The sequence below is a fragment of the Gorilla gorilla genome, chromosome 4 (genome assembly GCF_029281585.2).
Source record: "Gorilla gorilla gorilla isolate KB3781 chromosome 4, NHGRI_mGorGor1-v2.1_pri, whole genome shotgun sequence".
In the NCBI taxonomy this organism is placed as follows: domain Eukaryota; kingdom Metazoa; phylum Chordata; class Mammalia; order Primates; family Hominidae; genus Gorilla; species Gorilla gorilla.
The window spans coordinates 163,851,284-163,871,752 of record NC_073228.2 but is presented as its reverse complement, the minus strand read 5'-3'; the positions used below and the strand labels follow the sequence as shown (position 1 = coordinate 163,871,752).

The window sequence follows — 20,469 nt, the reverse complement described above, 5'->3', positions numbered from 1 at the left end:
GGCATGGTGGCATGCGCCCGTAGTCCCAGCTACTTAGGAGGCTGAGGCAGAAGAGTCGCTTGAACCTGGGAGGCAGAGGTTGCAGTGAGCCAAGATGGCACCACTGCACTCCAGCCTAGGCAACAGAGCGAGTCTCTGTCCCAAAAAATAAAATAAAAAATAAAAAATAAAAAAAGTTAGCTGGGTGTGGTGGCGTGCACCTGTAGTCCCAGCTACTTAGGAGACTGAGGTGAGAATGAACTTAAACTTTATGTCAAGGATGAAAACCCTGGAGCTCCAATATGACCTCAGAAATAAGCTAAGTTCTTTGCCAAGGTTTATGAATTGAGAGAGGGGAGAGAGACAGACAGAGAGAGAGAGAGAGAGAGAGAGAGAGAGAGTGTGTGTGTGTGTGTGTGTGTGTGGAGGGTGGGGGATGTCGGGGGCTCTCGATACAAACAAACCATATTGATATAAATGTAATTTGCCTATGAATACAATGCATGTATCCATAACGACCATGTCTAACCACATAAATATTAGTTTAAGCAAATCCAAAAACAAATGCGGAAAACACTTCGGTTGGAAAACACTTTCTTCTCCTTTCCCTCATTTTCTAGGCAAGGCTCCTACACTTCGGGCTGCAGCTGGAAGTAAACTGTTTCATATGGAAATGAACTATTTCTTACAACATACCATGCTAATCACGCTTACAAGGCATTTTTTCACCATTTGGTTATAGAGAAAGAAGCTTTGAAAACCAGCAGCTTGTTCCTAATTTAAACTTCCCAAACCCACACATCCTCACATAAAGGAAATAGGTTAAATAACTTCTTCCAAACAAAACAGTACATTCAGAGTTAGTTCCAGTCCAACGTGGTAACAGATCAGAAGTGGTCTTCTATATTATAATATAGAAACAGTTTCATTCAGATACTATAAGGAAATACCAAATATAAAGAAAAGAAAGCCAGTAGAGAGGGCACCAAATTAATTACATAAAAAATTAGTGTCAGAGGCATCTGAATCAGAGTGGCTCCAACTTGAATAGGGGCTGGGTAAAATAAGGCTGAGACCTACTGGGCTGCATTCCCAGGAGGTTAAGGCATTCTTAGTCACAGGATGAGACAGGAGGTTGGCACAAGATACAGGTCACAAAGACCCTGCTGACAGAACAGGATGCAGTAAAGAGGCTGGCCAAAGCCCACCAAAGCCAAGATGGCGATGGAAGTGACCTCTGGTCATCCTCACTGCTCCCTAAATGCAAATTATAATGCATTAACATGCTAAAAGACATCCCCACCAGCACCACAATAGTTTACAAATGCCATGGCAACATTCAGAAGTTACCCTATATATTCTAAAAAGGGGAGGGACCCTCAGTTCTGGGAAATCTCTGCCCCATTCTTGGAAATCTCATGAGTAATCCACCCCTTGCTTAGCATATAATCAAGAAATAACTGTAAGTATACTTTACTGAGCAGCCCACATTGCTGCTCTGCCTATGGAGTAGCCATTCTTTTGTTTCTTTATTTCTCTAATAAACTTGCTTTTTCACTTTATGGACTTGCCCTGAAGTATTTCTTGTGAGAGGTCCAGGAATCCTCTCTTGGGGTCTGGATCAGGACCCCTTTTTGCTAACAGCAGGGGAATATATGCTTAGTGTGACAGGGGATCTAGATAACATATAAGGTTCTCTTCCACTCTATAATTCTCCCAGAAACTATTATCCAAAGAAGAAAAACTAAAAAAATAGAAAACACAAAAATAGTGATTTGCTAGAAAAACTTCTGAGACTAAGCCGCAAGAAAAAGTGATTATGTATATTCTCCACATGAAGTTGGTGAGAAAGGCAAGGCACCTGTCTGGCCTATCAGGCAATTTTCGAAAAACAAAACAAAATAAAAAACCCCAAAACACAAAAAAACTGTAGTGACCCTATGTCTGAGGTGTCCCTATAAAAGTTAGTGGGGTGATAAGACCTTAATAGAACTTAGATATCATATAGCAAAGGCTTGATTCATTGTGTAGAATCTGAAAGGGTTAAAAAAAAATGATGTGAAGTAGGTTTGGAAGAATTATGACACTTGAAAAGACTATCAATTCACTAACAGAAACTGTCCCTCATCACAGTTGTCCCCCTTCTCAAAACACACAGATCCAAATGCTCTAATAGCAGCTACGATCTTCACTTTGAATCTCAACAGAATGTAATTCAGAGACTACAGGAGGTAAATTCTATTCCATGAGTTCTGTTGCCAAGAGAGCACTGAAGTTTTCTTTTTTCTTTTGGAGACAGGGTCACTCTGTTACTCAGGCTGGAGTAAGTGGCATAATCATGGCTCATCACAGCCCCAACCTCCTGGGCTCAGGTGATCCACTTTAGCCTCCCGAGTAGCTGGGACTACAGGGGCATGCCACCACATCTGCCTAACTTTTGTATTTTTGGTACAGACAGGGTTTTGTCATGTTGCCCAGGCTAGAGCACTGAATTTTTCTTCATGTATTTACCAGTAGAGGAGAAACTGATTGAACTATCCATTCAAAAGCAGTTACTCTGACTATTATATAGTATCTTTGAAAATAATTATAAAGTCGCCTCTTGCAAGGCCCCAGAGGAAGGGTACACATGTACAAGTGCACACCTGACCCAAAGACCCTCTGTCTGACATAATGCTCCTGTATGTTAACATGTAATAAGATAATAAAGCTGTACCTTTGCTGCAGTCATTGATGGCCATTTCTTTCTTGTCCTAAAAAGAAAAACAGTATTAATATGTGTTGCCCTAGTTTTATCTTAATGGCCCAAATGCTTAATGACATGATCTGATCACTAATAACTGTTTATGGAGATACAGAATGGTTTTCAAAGAAATTACGTAAAAACCTGAATGTTACTTCCAAGACAAAACTCAAAATTAACACGAGGATGGGGATGGCTCTGATCTGAAGGCCTCCTGGTAACACTTATTCAAGTCACTTTTTTCTGAAAGTGTCTTTTGTTCTAACTGACCTATTACATTTGCAAGACACTTTACATTAGAATGCTGACACTGAGAAACTTTGTGACCTAAAACAGGGCAAATGACTGACATGTGAATAACTGAATTACCCTCCTCTCTGGCTAGTGGTTATACTATCATACCCCAAAGGGGTATATTTCAGAAAGTATACAGATGCTCCATCTACAGACACACAGTGTGGCTTGTCATGTAGTCTCAGTTATAAACCTTAATTTATCCACTGATCAAACAAAAATACACAACTCTTAAACAAAATATCTAACTAATTGAACTTTCTGAATCTAGAAGCATGACATAGCGGAAAGAACACTGGATGTCAAAGAACTGAATTCTGGTCCTGGCTTTGACAATAACCTGCTCTTTAACATTGCCCATGCTATTTTCCTTCTCTAGGGCTCAGTTTGTCTCATCTAAAATAGGAGCGGGGTAGACTGGATGTTATATAAGACGTCTTGCAGCTCTAAAATGTCCATTTTCCTGAAATTAGGAATTTTTGTATTACAGAAATAAGTTATTTCAAATAAGTGTTCAATATTCTCACAATGCCTACTGTAGCAAATACTAAATATTTTGCAGAATATTTCACAGCAGTGTCAGCCAAATTGTTTCAGGATTCAATCAAAAGCAGTTTCAGGGCTGGACACAGCGGCTCATGCCTGTAATCCCAGCATTTTGGAGGACCAAGGTGGGCGGATCACTAGAGGTCAGGAGTTCGAGACCAGCCTGGCCAACATGGTGAAATCCTGTATCTGCTAAGAATACAAAAATTAGCCGGGTGTGGTGGTGGGTGCCTGTAGTCCCAGCTACTTGGGAGGCTGAGGCAGGAGAATTGCTTGAAACCAGGAGGTGGAGATTGCAGTAAGTTGAGTTCACGCCACTGCACTCAAGCCTGGGCAACAGAGCAAGACTCCATCTCAGAAAATAAAAAAAAAGTTTCAGGAGTGTGGAGGATCCTCTTAGGATGATGGAAAAGTTCTGGAACTAGATAGTGGTGTTGGCTATATAACACTGTGAAGGTATTTTAATCCACTGAATTGTTACAGTCATGCACTGTATAATGACGTTTCAATCAATGATAGACTGTGTATAAAACAGTAGTCCCATAGAAGTATAACGGAGCTGAAAAATTCCTATCACCTAATGACATAGTAGCTGTCATAACATCATGGCATAACCTACTACTCAGGTGTTGGTGTGATGCTGGGGTAAACAAACCTACTGCACTGCAAGTCATGTGAAAATATAACACAGGCCGGGCATGGTGGCTTATGCCTGTAATCTCAGCACTTTGGGAGGTCAAGGTGGGCGGATCACCTGAGGTCAGGAGTTCGAGACCAGCCTGGCTAACATGGTGAAACCCCATCTCTAGAAAAAATACAAAAAAATTAGCTGGGCATGGTGGCACACACCTGTAATCCCAGCTACCTGAGAGGCTGACGCAGAATTGCTTGAACCCAGGAGGCAGAGGTTGCAGTGAGCTGAGACAGCGCCATTGCACTATAACCTAGGCAACAGAGTAACTCCGTCTCCAAAAAAAAAAAAAAAAAAAAGAAAGAAAGCATAACACATACATAATACTTCATAATAAATGGCTGTTATTGGTTTATGTATTTACTATACACTACTTTTTATTATGTTAAGAGTGTACTCCTTCTACTAAAAAAAAAAGTGTACTGTCAAACAGCCTCAGGCAGGTCCTATCGGAAGTATTCCAGAACAGGGCATTGTTATCATAGGAGATGGAGATGACAGTTTCATGTATGTGTTGCTCTTGAGGACCTTCCAGTGGGACTAGATGTGGAGCTGGAAGACAGTGATACTGATGCTCCTGATCCTGTGTAGGCCTAGGCTATTGTATGTATTTGCATCCTAGTTTTCAACAGAAAAGTTTAAAAAGTAAAAAAAAAAAAAAATTATTTAATAGAAAAAAGTATATAGAATAAGGATATAGCTGGGCACGGTTGCTCACGCCTACAATCCCAGTGATTCGGGAGGCTAAAGCAGGAGGACCACTTGAGGCCAGGAGTTCAAGACTAATCTGTGAAACACAAGACCCCATTTCTAAAAAAATTAAAAAAAAAAAATTAAAAGAAAACCAAACAAAATTAGCTGGGAGTGGTAGTGCAGGTCTGTAGTCCCAGCTACCCAGCTACTGGAGAGGCTGAGGTGGGAGGATCGCATGAGTCCAGGAGTTCAAGGCTGCAGTGAGCGATGACCGTGCCATTGCACTCCAGCCTGGGCAACAGAGCAAGACCCTGCCCCAGCTCAGAAGAGAAAAGGACATAAAGAAAATATTTTTGTAGTTGTACAACATGTTTATGTTTTAGGCTGTTATTATAAAAGAGTTTAAAAAAATTTAAAAGTTTATAAAGAAAACAAGGCACAGTAAACCAAGGTGAATTTATTAAAGAAAAATAAAAAAAAATAAATTTAGTGAAGCCTAAATGTAAGATGTTTATGAAGTCTACAGTAGTGTAATGTCCTAGGCCTTCACATTCACTCACCACTCACTCACTGACTCACCCAGAGCAATTTCCAGTCCTGCAAGATCCATTTATGGCATACACGGTATATGTATGTGTGTGTGTGTGTGTATACATATGTGTGTGTGTGTGTATATATATCTATATATATAGATGCACCATTTAAAAAATACTGCATTTTTACTGCACCTTTTCTGTTTAGATACACAAATACTTACCATTGTGTTCCAACTGCCTATAGTAATTCAGTGCAGAAACATGCTGTACAGGTTTGTAGCCTAGGAGCAATAGGCTATACCATATAGCTTAGGTGTGTAGTAGGCCATACCATCCAGACTTGTGTAAGTATACTCTATGATGTTCGCACAATGATGAAATCACCTAATAACACATTTCGCAGAATAGTATACCCGTTGTTAAGTGACTCATGACTGTACTTTAAAATGGCCAACTTTATGTTATCTGTATTTTACCACAATAAACAAAACAAAAAAGGTTTCAGGGTCATCTGGGACCTTTTTTTATTTCTCTTTCAATGTTCAGCATACCAATTCAAATATTAAAAACTCTAAGAAGTCCTATAAGTAATCTGTATAACTTTATATAAGTTAATATTTTTTCAACTTATCACATTTCTATAAGTCAAAGACACACAATTTCACAGTTTCTGAAATAGAAATAAATCTTTACAATTCATGTGTACAACTGTTGTGGTGGTATTCTTTGTGTGCCTAGAAGTGATTATTAAGCTGTAGTGCATCTTATCCACTGTCTCCTCAAATCAAGGAATTATGGAATTTTATTGCAGAAACTTTTGTTTGAGGCTCATAGTCTACTAATACCTCAGAGGACCCAGGTGTTGCCTGCTGCTTACAATGGTAGTCCCCAAAGTGGAGTGTGTGAAAAAAAAAAAAAAAATCACAACTTTACCATTCTTTCATAATTTTTATATATAGGTAACTATCTATCTATATAAAACAGTATACATAATATATAATGACAAAACAAATGTACAAAACATATAAGGACAAACAAATCTAACTATACATATAAAACAATGTATATAATATATAAGGACAGTAGTTAAAAAAAAAAAAGAGAACCTATTCTTTTAGGGCTCTGCTCTTGTGTAGCTAGCGAGACCTAGAGCTGAAACTCTGCCCTAGCTCCAGGTTACCTTTTCTCTCTCCAGATATGAAATGTGAAGTGTGGCCAGGGGCACTGAGTCAGGGATGCTGAGCTTGCAAACCTGCCTTTCAGAAATTCTTCATCTTTACCTCTTAAAGCAGTTAAACCATCATTTCCTTGAAAAACTTAGAATATAATATGCTCCTTAAATTGTGTCAGGGTACTAATCCTAGAAGTTATCAAGTCTCTCATTTTAGAGTCTTCATAAAGTATTAAAAATGCAACCTAAGGCCAGGGACGGCAGCTCACGCCTGTAATCCCAGCACTTTGGGAAGCTGAGGTGGGCGGATCACGAGGTCAGGAGTTCGAGACCAGCTTGACCAACATGGTGAAACTCCGTCTCTACTAAAAATACAAAAATTAGCCAGGCGTGGTGGCGGGCACTTGTAATCCCAGCTACTCAGGAGGCTGAGGCAGGAGAATCGCTTGAACACGGGAGGCGGAGGTTGCAGTGAGCCGAGATCACACCACTGCACTCCAGCCTAGGTGACAGAGTGAGACTCCATCTCAAAAAAAAAAAAAAAAAAAAAAAAAAGGAACGCAACTTAAAAGAACAAAAAACTTCCCAACAAAACTATTCTTTGAACAGGCAACAATCATAGAGCAATGCTCTTTTGAGTTCTCCTCAGATGTGACAGACAAAATACTAACAAGACCATACATTTTCCTAACTCAAGAACCAGACTATTTATGCGAGCCCAAACCTAGAAATATCAATAACTTGGGCAACTGTAGAAACAAAGAATCCCAAATCCCAGGAGCCAACTGGGTATGGTGCATTTCCTCTGATACTGAAGGCGCATCCTTGATCCTATTTCACAATGACAATGTCCAGTCTAAAAATGTGGCAAAATGGAGAAGCAAATCCAAAAGATCAGAATTTTCCAGGTAAGTGTAAAAACTGTTAGATGTTAATTCTGATTGCTGGTGGGACACATTAATGAATATTGTTTTAAATAAAGTTAAACCAATTGTTTTGTTTTCTCTAATACAAAATGTTGGTTTGTATACTATAAAATTATTTCTTCTCTCATGCCACATGAAATACTCCAAAAATACTCTGCTTTGAAGATTGAATCCTATACAAGTTCTGGTAAAAAAAAACCGTAACCTTTCTGCATGTCCAAGCATTCAAGCACCCACCCCCCAAACCCTGCCCTGGGGCCTTTAAAAAAAACAACAACAACAAAAAAAACCTTGTTACCTAAAGTGACTGTGGTAGAGGCATTTGAGAATTTCAGACAGTATCAAAGAGATATCTGATCTAAACAAACAAATGAAAACACTGCCACTTCCAATCTTGAGCCAGCATCATGGTTGCTTAAAGGTATGTTAAATAACCTATCCTTTGTACTTTGGATGTAAGTAGCCATAGTTTAAAAAGTGGTATTGTTTAAAAAAAAAAAAAAAAACCACTCTCATTTCAATCCAACGATTATGAAGACTAAATAGGAAAATCAGACAAATCAGAAACAAATCTAACTTTTTTTTTGAGACAGAGTTTTGCTCTTGTTGCCCAGGCTAGAGTGCAGTGCACTGCAACCTCCGCCTCCAGGGTTCAGCGACTCTCCTGCCTCAGCTTCTTGAGTAGATGGGATTACAGGTGCCCACCACCATGCCTGGCTAATTTTTGTATTTTTAGTAGAGATGGGGTTTGACCATGTTGGCCAGGCTGGTCTCGAACTTCTGATCTCGGGTGATGTGCCTGCCTCGGCCTCCCATAGTGCTGGGTTTACGGGTGTGAGCCACTGCATCTGGCCCAAATCTAACTTTTAATACGGTCATGGTATAAAACAAATATATTTGTACTCTCACCTATTCCATACTCACCTTGTTATACTAGGTTCTCAGTCCTTTGGAAATACAAAATGTTTTCAAAGTTCCTTGACACCTATTTTGCATTTAAGGGTACCTTTTATCCCAGCTGTTGGAGATTTCTCCAAGTGTCCATACTTTGAACAGAAAAGTCAGAATCCTGGGAATAACCATCTTTAAAGATGCTTTAAAGCCCAGAGTTTTTACCAGTGTTTCCCTGTGCCTTTGCATGTTTATCCAGAATTCCAGAGGCCTAAAATAAGGATCTAGAGCTATTCTAGGACATGCACTGCTTGGCTCATTGCTTCATTAACCTGACCTAGTTTAGCAAAAAATTTGCCAGCCCTCCTTCCATGAAAGTATTCACTCAGCTACTTTAACGGGGAATGTTAACAGTAATCTGACTCAAGTTTTTCAAAAGATTTTCTATTCTCCCTGTGGCCTTTACATCAGGGAAATATATGGGCAGGAAAAGGGAGGCAGCAACCTCTATGCTAGTTTCTGGAGAGAAACTATGGTATGAAAAGACTGCAAGTCCATGTGCTTTTTAAAAAGAAAAGGTCAAAGATACATACCTGTTTCATCCTTGCTGCAGCTCTATTTGAAAACAGAATCGACCTCTCCTTTTGGAAGCAGGATGGGCACATTTCGAGGGCTCGACTATAAGAACTTTCAGCTTCTGTATAATCTGAGGATAAGATAAAGGATGAGTGGTCATTTTGATTTTATTCCTGATACTACTATATTCCACAGGATCTCAGAAGCACTGTTTTCCATTCATAGGATGAAGGTTTTGAGTTAAAAGATGGTAACAGTCTATTAAGTCTGGGGCAGTAAAAATCATTTCTTCTTTTCTTCTCTCTTTAAAGGAACAGTGCTTGCTTGTGCCAATCTCACAGGCTGTGCTTGGTGAACTGACAGCTGAACATGCTGTCAGTGACAAGCCCTCAATACTCAGGAGTCCTGGCATTCCCTCAATGTTCAGTTTTCATTTGGCTGGGCAATTCAGAAAGGAGTTTTCAAAGGAGGTTACAGAACTGGACAGAGGAAAGAGACTAAACTCTGGGATCCATGGCCTGAGATAAAGAAAAAAATTATACATATTTGTTTTCATTAAATCTGTTGTGCTTTCATACAGTCAACCTGGCTAAAACAGCATCTGTGAAATGTTTGAAGAGAGACATTTGATAGAGCTAAAAGGAACAATGTAAAAATCAATATTTAAATCAAGACCTTAAAAGAGAAAATGGTGAAAAAGAGAATTATGGTCAGGATACTAATAGAAAATTGCCTATGTACTCCTTTCTCAGGTTTGAAATATTTAATATTAACATACAAAAAATATGCTTCCAAAATTAGAAGTGTTTATTCTATTAGAAAACAATATTAATGATTACTAAACCAAGATATAGGAAAAAAAAAAAACCTAAAATCTGAAATCAGGTAATAGGGTAACTTCTGGAAAACAATAAGAAAAAAATTAAAAACCTGAAAATAACTAGCGGAAGATGTTAACACTCCTAGATTTCTAAAGCATATATACTTTAAGATGTGACAGAAGACTTTTGCTCTAAGATCAAATAGTTACCCCAAATTATCAGAATGAACGCCACCAACTTATTTCTAAACAAATGTAGAAAATGCAGAAGGACATGAAGAATCTCCCTACTTAAGGCATCCAAAGAAAATGGCACATGAAAGAGCAACCTTTCTGAAGCAGTTTGGAGAATTTAAAAAAAGAAAGAAAGAAAGAGCAACCAAAGGACAGGCAGCCCTAGGCCATACCAGAGCAGTCAGGCCGCTTTCACAGCCCCACAGCAAGTGAGGAGCGGCGACTCTGCTTTCACAGCAATGCAGCACATAACCTTTAACATTCCAGGTTAGTGTTTTCCAAAGCAAGAGCTCAAGAGTTTTACCCCTGATTCTAGACTAACAGATAGTGGATTACAGAAAGACTATGCATGTGCCAAGAGACAAATGGTAACTTGTCACCATCAGATGAATAATTTGGCCTGGTTAAAAACTCAAAATGCCAAGGTACTGGGAAGCAACACTGTATTGTGAAGTCTGGTTTTGGGGTTTCTTCAAATGTTCTTTGGGGTTTCTTCACAGACTCTACAACAGGATGAGGAGTCAAGATGACCAGATTATCAGTGCTGAAAGTTATCTTACCTCCTTTCTTAAACTGTTCATTTCCCTCCTCCTTTAGTCTAGTGCTCTCTTCTCTTCTTTTCTGAAAGACATCACAGAATTACATAATTTCTCACAATATTATTATAAGTGAACAAAAAGGTGAGCTTTCCTTATGCACAAGTCTATTTAATAGGCAACAGTCTGACTTTTGAGAACTGCATCAGTTTCACCAAAACCTTGTACAGTGATAGAGGAAAAAAAACACATGACCATCAGGCTAATTATCAATTGCATTCTTGATGTTTAAAACAAAAAATGTAGGTTTTCTTGGCATGTCCTTTGCTTTCTATGTTTCTATCTTTTGCATGGAATGATAATTACAGTATCACTTAATTTCTACTTACTCAGAAATGAAACTAAATAACATACGCACTGGTGTGCATACCAGTGTAAATTCAAATTCTAGCTTCTAGTACTTACTAGTTATGTGGCCTCAGACAAGTTTCAGAATCTTTCTGAGCCTTAGTTTCTTCATTTCAAAAATGAAGCTTTAATAGTATTATGGACTACTGTTTAATGGATTAATGTCATAATATACATAAAGCTGCCCATACAGTGACTAGCAAATAAGGGCTCAATAAATAAGCTATTATTTTCTGTGAAATAAGTACCTTAATCCTCATAAGAACCCTTCATGGTTTGTGTCATGAAGGAGACACAGTATGCTAGGAGAGCACATTCGTGGGTACAAGCCATGTCTGTAGGGTTAGGGCAGTATACTATACTGTTAGCAGGTTAACATAGGAAAATGTGAAGAAACCTAAATAAATAAGTCTGTCTTTTCTTAGCTTATTCAAACAACTCAGAAACTCACATAGATGGCCAAAAACTCATCAAACACAAAGGCTGAGAGAATGTTATCCTGCAAAGCAAAGTAGACACATGCTGAGTGTGTGCACTTTTTTGTGGAACATCTTAACAATATAACTGGCACAAGCCAAACCAGAAGAGTCTGTCTGCCTGCCACCTTTTGACAGTGCTTTAAAACAAAAACAACAAAAAAACCCCAAAAACAGAAAATCTACCAAAGTCCCTTAAAAAAAAAAAAAAGAAAAAAAAAAGAGATAGGGTCTCACTATGTTGCCCAGGCTAGAGTGCAGTGTCTATTCACAGATGTGATCAACACACACTATGACCTTGAACTCTTGGGCTCAAGTGATCCTTCTGCCTCAGCCTCTTGAGTAGATGGGACTATAGGTGCACACCACTGTGCTGGGCTCTTTCCTCCTTCTTGAAGCTTCCGATTAAGTAATTTCAAAGGGAGGAAATACAGTTAGCATTCTGATTAAGTAATTTCAAAGGGAGGAAATACAGTTAAGCAGGGTATTTCATGCACAAGAGAAGCCTGGAACCTAAACAATTGGTCCTTTTAACATGAGGAACTGATATGATCTGTGTCCCTACCCAAATATCCCCACGGGTCAAGGGACGGACCCTGGATCATGGGGACGGTTCCCCCATGTTGTTCTCATGATAGTGAGTTCACTTTCACGAGAACTGATGGTTTTCAAGTGCCACACTTTAAAACCATCAGCTTTCTCTTCACTTTCCGCCATGATTGTAAGTTTCCTGAGGCCTCTGTAGCCATGTGGAAGTGTCAGTCAATTCAACCTCTTTTGTTTATAAATCACCCACTCTCAGGCAATTCTTAATAGCAGTGTGAAAATGGATTAATACAGGAACCAAAATAAAAACATTCTTTCTCTGGAAAAGATTTGTCAATATGCTATTGATGAGACCGGGTATTTCCCAAATGTCTTATTATTACACTGTGGATTAAACAGAGCACTTGGTGAATCTCAATGAAGAAACTAAAAGGTAAGTATAGAGTGAATCTAATTTTTATGGTACGTACTATGTGCCAGACACACAGCAGGTACAAATAACAATTCATTTTAAGATATAATGTATCTGAGGGAAGGGCTATTCTAAAGGAATTCAGAAAAAAATAAAAGAATATGGCCATATTTACCTAGTACTACCCATAAGAAAGATGCTTAGATTGTAATGATCTCTACTGTATTGATTAGGGTTACTGGATGCAAGCAAAAGACTATCTTAAGCAAAAAACTTTAGGGGGCAGGTTTACTGGAAAGATATCAGTGCTCACAGAATCAGTGAGAGGCTTAACGAATAGCCTTAGAAAGCAGGTAGAACTTGGCCGGGCGTGGTGGCTCACGCCTGTAATCCCAGCACTTTGGGAGGCTGAGGCAGGCAGATCATGAGGTCAAGAGATTGAGACCATCCTGGCCGACATAGTGAAACCCTGTCTCTACTAAAAATACCAAAAAAAAAAAAAAAAAAAAAAAAAAATTAGCTGGGTGTGGTGGCAGGCGCCTGTAGTCCCAGCTATTCAGGAGTCTGAGGCAGGAGAATCACTCGAACCTGGGAGGCGGAGGCTGGAGTGAGTCAAGGCCGTGCCACTGCACTCTAGCCTGGCGACAGAGTGAGACTCGTCTCAAAAAAAAAAAAGAAAGCAGGTAGAACTCAAGGAGGCTCTGTTAAGAAGCAGAATGCATGTCTTTTAGTGAAAGACTTGCCAGGACAGGGCTGCAATGACAGCAAATCAACTCTAACCATTCCATTGTCTTTGCTTCACTCAATCTAGATTTAAGGTCTTGGTCAGAAGCATCTAATATACCAAGCATCGATCACAAGCCTTGGTTATCAGAGGATGAAGTGAGAGACATGGGGTACTGCCACTCAACAAGATTACAACACAAGAGAATTCCTCCAAATAGGAAGGGGTGTTGGATGTTGGAGAGCCAAGACAACATAACAAATTCAGTTAACAGTTATTTAAGAAACAAATTCTTTAGAGAGGGGTTAAATCATCAAGTTACTAGATCTTAATGCCCACTCTTTAAGAGTTTTCAATTTCTTTAGCATTGAATGTAAATCTTAAGCTATTTTCTGATCTATAATCTTCTCTTCAGAGCCAACTCATTAGGAATATTCTATGAACACAGATGAATCAATCAGACTGCGGGAGCAAGCTCTTGTGAAGTAAGCGTGTGTATGTGTGTTCGTGTTTTAGGAGACCAATCATTCTTTGGGAAATTTATAACATCAAGTTCCCAATGGGCAAAACCACGTCTCAAGTATACAGAAAGGAATCAGTGCTACGGGCTGGCCTGAGCAGCCAGCTCGAGAAATACTTACCATGTCTTTATTTTTATTTTCAGAGACAAGGTCTCCTTCTGTTGCCCAGGCTGGAATGCAGTGGCACCATAAGAGTTTACTGTAAACTTGAACTCCTGGACTCAAGCGATCCTTTTGAGTAGCGGGGACTATAAGCAAGCACCACTGCCCCTAGGTAATTTCTTTCTGTTTTTAGTAGAGATGGGGTCTTACTGTGTTGGCCAGGTTGGTCTTGAACTCCTGGGCTCAAGCAATCTTCTCATCTCAGCCTCCTAGTGTGTTGGGATTATAGGTGTGAGCCAGTGTGCCCAGCCCTCATCTTGCCTTTGTAACTTGAAGGACTGAAAGTTGAGGTAGCAAAGCGAAAGGCTCCAGAATGTAATTCTGAGGTTATTTTTTATTTATTTATTTATTTATTTTGAGACAGAGTCTCACTCCATCACCCAGTCTGGAGTGCAGTGGCATGATCTTGGCTCACTGCAACCTCTGCCTCCCAGATTCAAGTGATTCTCGTGCCTCAGACTCCCGAGTAGCTGAGTTTACAGGCATGCACCACCACACCTGGCTAATTTTTTGTATTTTTAGTAGAGATGGGGGTTTTGCCATGTTACCCAGGCTGGTCTTGAACTCCAGGCCTCAAGTGATTCACCTGCCTTGGCCTCCCAAAGTTCTGGGATTACAGGTGTGAGCTAAGGTCAATTATTCTAAGTAAGGCATCCTATTGTTTCAACAGATAAATCACAACCCAGTGGCCCACTGAGTAGTAAACATTGAAAAAGAACTGCTGCTTCCCTCTCCACAGATTGTGCAAATTAAGAGTAATGCAATTATCAGTATCATGCTGAACATCTCCTTGGAAACAGCTAAAAATAGCACTTTGAGGAGAAAGTTGAACTATTTCCCAGCTGTGCCGAGACTGAATTGATGATCCCAGTACAAAGACTGGAGATTTTTTCTGCTGAATACATTCTTTCTCCAAAGGATGACAGGCATATAGTACAATATTATTGGAATCCAAGGATAGATATGATAGATAGTGTATAGGTCTTCCTTAGTGTGCTAGGTGCCAGGAGCATTCACACATATGTGAACCGGCAGTGCTGATATTCTGCAGCACTATCAGAGGAAAGTCTTTCCAGGTTCTGTTCTATGAACAGAAGCTTCCAATGTGGTTAAAACCCTTACATACCTCCACAATGCCTTTTAACACATTCCAGAGAGGCCTCACAGGGAAACATCTGATCTTGAATTATACTTCCATAGAAATGGAAACCAAAGAAATTTTATAGGGCTGTTTACTCAGTACTTTCTTCTCCATCACTGAAAACTTAGGGGGAAACAGTGACATTATCCTGCATTGTAAATCATCACAGGAACTGCCAAGGAGAGCCCCAAACAGCCAATGCTCTTGATGAAGGGAGTTTATTTCAACAGTTACTACCACAACTGTACACTTCTCAACGTGGTATTCAAAATTCATTACAACCTATACCAGTACAGTGCTTCACTGCTGAAAATCTGCTGTCACATACATTAGCTCATTTGTTTTTCAAGATAATTTTGAGAGGTGGGCATGGAGGTCTTGACTCATTTTACAGACGAGAAAAATCACGATTCAGAAATCTCTTGTTCACACTACATCAAACTTCTATTCCAACCTACTCAACCTATGCAACACAAGTCCTCTCTGCTAGACAGTCTGATCTCACTATTGTCTCTCAGAGCTTACCATGCTTATCCCTCATTCCATTTGTTTGCTTATGTGTCCCCCATGTCCTTCCATGGAATAACTCTTCCATATCCTCCTCCTAGCTCTCTAACACCAAATTTTCTGTAGTTTTCAAAGTCTAGTAGAAACCATAGCTCCTCCCTGGGGCCACCTTTCAGTTCTTTTCCCACATTACCTTTCTTTGAATGCAGACTGTACATACTGCTTTTAACTTTGTAATTCAATTCTGCCTCACAGATTGTTTTAAATTATAAACACAATAAAAGCACTGCAAAAAATTTGGAGTGTTATTTAATGCTCAAATGGTTTCATGTGTTGTAGAGCGCTTTTTGGCCCTCAGACCTGGGCAGAAGAGGCTCCTGTCAAGGCCCTCCTCTCTGGTGGGCCCCACCCATATCCCATACGGCCCTTTTAAACTATGCTCCAGGTACTGAGTTCTCTAGGATTTCCAGTTCAAGCCTCCCTCGCCCACTTCCAGGATCTGCATGGGCATTTTACCTGGGTTTATTCTCCCAAGGGTGAACTTTGTTGCAGGTTTACATAATATTCCAGGTGTAGTATTCTGTACTTTGCCTACCCTAGATCTTGCCATATCTCCAAGGAGTCCTAGATCAATTTTTACTTATTTATTTATAGACAGGGTCTCGCTTTACTACCCAGGCTAAAGAGATCATGGCTCACTGCAGCCTCAACCTCCTGGGCTCAAGCAATCCTCCCACCTCAGCTTCCCCAGTATCTAGGACCACAGGTGCACACCACCACGCCTGGCTATTTTTTTTTTTTTTTTCTGTAGAGATGGGGGGTCTCACTATGTTGCCTAGGCTGGTCTTAAACTCCTGGGCTCAAGTGATCCTCCCACCAGAGCCTCCCAAGGTGCTGAGATTACAGGTATGAGCCACCCCATTCAGCCGAGTCCTGGATTCTTTTAGTGTGGAATAGTGTTTAGAAACAAAGATCTGGGTGTTAGTGTGTTCACTGTTACTAGGGTATTACTCCTTTTAGGCCCTCTCAGTGAAGAAACCCAGGAAATACATCTTAAACAAAATGAAACCCTTATGAGCCAAAAGAACACATACAAGTGAAATCCAACAACCCAGGATTCTTTCTCACATTCCTCCACAGTGAAAACTCTGGTTCTCAGAATAGCCACTTTACTAATTTGCTCTATCCTACAAAAAACAAGAGTTCCAAAATTACTATACAAATATCATTACCAACAATGAACCTACTATGTAAAGTTCAAGGTTTTGTTGCAGTCAAGAGTCTGTGTCCAAAGTTAATGGAATTATCTTTTCTATATAATCAATTCATGATTGTTATGTTAATTTGTTTCTGTTCATGGTCAATTTTAAGGCTTAGTTTTTTTCTCATCCTTTCTGATTTTTTGAAAATTAAAAAAATTATTTATACAGTTCAAACATAGGTGGAATTTCTGAGGTGGTGAAGTAAGGAGGTTGTCAAATCCTTTTCCCTAAAGCCAACCACAAAACTGGGCAGGCCAGGGGCAGTAGCTCACACCTGTAATCCCAGTACTTTGAGAGGTCGAGGTGGGCGAACTAGCTGAGTCAGGAGTTTAGACCATTCTGGGCAACATGGCGAAACCCTGTTTCTAGCAAAAAGCCAAAAAAATTAGCCATGTGTGGTGGTGCACACCTGTGGTTTCAGCTACTCTGGAGGCTGAGGTGGGAGGATCGCTTGAGCCCAGGAAGTTGAGGCCCTGACTGTGCCACTGCACTATAGCCTAGGCGACAGAGTGCGACCTTGCTTCAAAATAAAAATAAAAAGAATAAGTAAAGTTGAAGTTGTATCGAAAGAAATTATCCAAGCCGAAGAATGAAAACAAAAAGACTGAAGAAAAATGAACAGGGCCCTCTTGACATGAATGGAAGACCCAGAAGAAGGGAAGAAAGAGAAGAACAGAACAAATATCTGAAGAAATAAAGGCTGATAACTTTTTTTTTTTTTTTTTTGAGACGGAGTCTTGCTCTGTCGCCTATGCTGGAGTGCAGTGGTGCGATCTTGGCTCACTGCAAGCTCCGCCTCCTGGGTTCACGCCATTCTCCTGCCTCAGCCTCCCGAGTAGCTGGGACTACAGGCAACTGCCACCACACCCGGCCAATTTTTTGTACTTTTAGTAGAGACAGAGTTTCACAATGTTAGCCAGGATGGTCTCGATCTCCTGACCTCGTGATCCACTCGCCTCGGCCCCCCAAAGTGCTGGGATTAAAGGCGTGAGTCACCGCGCCCGGCCAAGGCTGATAACTTTAAAATTTTGAAGAAAAATGTTAATCTAAAGATCCAAGAAGCTCATCTCAGTGAACCTCAAGTAGAATAGAAGATCTACATCTGAAGACACCAGAGTATCAGAGTGGTGAGAGAAAAAGACAAAATGTGAAAGCCACAAGAGAAAAATGATAGAAGAGAACAAGACTATTAATTTCTGACTTCTCACCAGAACAGTGGAGGCCAGAAGGCAGTGTAATGATATACTTAAAATGTGAATGAGAAAAATTTTCAACAAAGATTATACGTTTAACAAAACTACCTCAAGATGAAGGCAAAATAAAGACTTTCACAATGAACAAAGAAAATTTACTGCTGTGAAACCTGCCTCACAAACATATTAAAGTCCTTCAGGCTGGAGGAAATGACAGTAGATGGTCACTCAAAACCACAGGAGGAAATGAAGAACATCAGAAATGGTAAGCAGATATAAGACTCTAATATTACTTTCTCTCTTCTTTAATTTCTTTAAAAGAGAAAAGATTATAAAAAGCTGTAATTATGACACTCAGTGGTTAGGTTTACAACATATATTGATAAAATGTACATGACAACGACAGTTCAAAGTGGAGGAGAGGAAATGGAGCTATGCTAAAGCAAAGCTTCTATCAATATATTTCACTGAAATTAAGTACTATTAAACGAAAGTAGGGCTGGGCACAGTGGCTCCTGCCAGTAATTTCAGCACTTTGGGAGGCCAAGGTAGGCAGATCGCTTGAACTCAGGAGTTTGAGAACAGCTTAGGCAACACGGCAAAACCCCATCTGTACAAAAAATACAAAAATTAGCTGGGCATGGTGGTGTGCACCTGTAGTCCAGCTACTCAGGAGGCTGAGGTGGGAGGATCACCTGAGCCCAGGGAGGTGGAGGCCGCAGTGATCCATGATTGCACCACTGTACTCCAGCCTGGACAACACAGTGAGACCCTGTCTCAAAAAAAAGAAAGAAAAAAAAAAAAAGAATCCCGAAAAACTAAAGTAGACTATAAAAAGATGTGCATTACAATTCCTACAGCAACCACTAAGAAAATAGCTAAAAAGTAAACATAGTTAATAAAATCCAAAGTATTAAAATAGCATGCAGAAAATATTATCTAATACAAAAAAAGGCAGTAAAAAACAGGAATAAAGAACACATGAGACTTGTAAAAGACAAATGTAAATCCAAACATATCAATAAGCAGATAAAATATGAATGGACTAAACAACTCAAAGAGCAGAGATTATCACACTGGATTTAAAAAGATTCAATTATATGTTGACTATAGGATGCATACTTTACATTCAAAGACATAATACAGGTTGAAAATAAAAGTATAAAAAAAGATACTGTGTAAACAGCAACCTTAAGTAGCTGAAGTGCTATCAGACAAAACAGGCTTTAAGACAAGATATATTACTGGAGACCAAAAAAGGGGATATTTCATAACGGTAAAAAGGTCAACAAATTGGGAAAATATAACAACTATAAGTGTATACGTATCTAACAGCAGAACCATAAAATACATAAAGGAAAAACTGACTGAATTCAGAGGAGCAACAGACAATACAACATTAGTTGAAGATTTCAATACCCCAATATCAGAAATTCTTTAAACAACCAGAGGTACAATACATACGGAAAAACATACAGAAATGTACCGCTTAGTACACTGTTGCAAAATATACATTCACAAAACTACTATACAAATTAAGATAGAGAACACTGCCAGAACCTCAGAAGCTTCCAGTGTACTCCTTTCTAAATTCTCTCACCCCGACATCCCTAGCCAAACAACTTTTCTTCATAACTTGAAGGAGCTAAATAATTGAGGTTGTCATACTTCTATAACACTGTGGAATGTATGCTTGCAACCTTTAGAAAACCAAGTATCTAAAAATGATTTTTAAAGAGCTCTTCTAAGCTCTATTCTAGACCTCAAATATTTTATGGTCTATGCTCACCAAATTCTGACTTACTAGCTATAGTTAACAGTTCCAGATTGCTTTTACCTGCTAATCATTTAATCCTTATGATCCCACTTTATGCCAAGTTAAATGATAGAGCTAGGACAGATCTAACATTTCCAAGTTCATATTTTTAGGTGAGGTGGTGCACATCTATAGTCCCAAGTACTTGAGGGACTGAGGTGGGAGAATCGCTTGAGCCCAGGAGTTGCACCGGCAACGAAGCTAGACCCTAGCTTTTAAATAAAACAAAGCAAAGCAAAACAAAACAACAAAGTTCATGCTCTTAACTACAAGACCATACTGTCTTCCACAGGTGTGGAAATAAAGAACTGTTTGCAGAAGTAGAACTGAGTAATGCACAGAAGCTGCTGCAAAAAGGTGAACTCACAGAACTTATATGCTTCATAGTTCTAAAGAAAAAGTCACTTTTAATTCCCTTGGTGTCAAGAACTAGGGCATTTGAAAAGAGGATGACACTGCTCCAAAACATGTTATTCAGTTCCAGAGCTCTGACCTATAGTCATTTTGAGACCTATGTTAAAAATAAATCTCACTGGGTGTGGTAGCCCATACCTGTAATCCCAGCACTTTGGGAGGCCAAGGAGGGTGGATTGCTTGAGCTCAAGAGTTTGAGACAAGCATGGGCAACATGGCAAAACCCCGTCTCTACTAAAAAACAAAAATTA

At 39.6% G+C, this 20,469-nt stretch overlaps 1 protein-coding gene across 2 annotated transcripts in view; it reads right to left on the bottom strand.

Annotated features, from left to right (window-relative positions):
• TTC1 (tetratricopeptide repeat domain 1) overlaps positions 1 to 20,469 on the bottom strand; it is a 56,095-nt gene that overhangs the window by 19,626 nt on the left and 16,000 nt on the right. For both annotated transcript variants that reach the window (XM_004042924.5, XM_055387517.2), the window contains exons 3-5: positions 10,661 to 10,721; positions 9,064 to 9,176; positions 2,696 to 2,732 (exon numbers count right to left, since the gene is read on the bottom strand). In XM_004042924.5, coding sequence (XP_004042972.3) covers positions 2,696 to 2,732; positions 9,064 to 9,176; positions 10,661 to 10,721 — 211 coding nt within the window. The remainder of the gene's footprint in view (positions 1 to 2,695; positions 2,733 to 9,063; positions 9,177 to 10,660; positions 10,722 to 20,469) is intronic.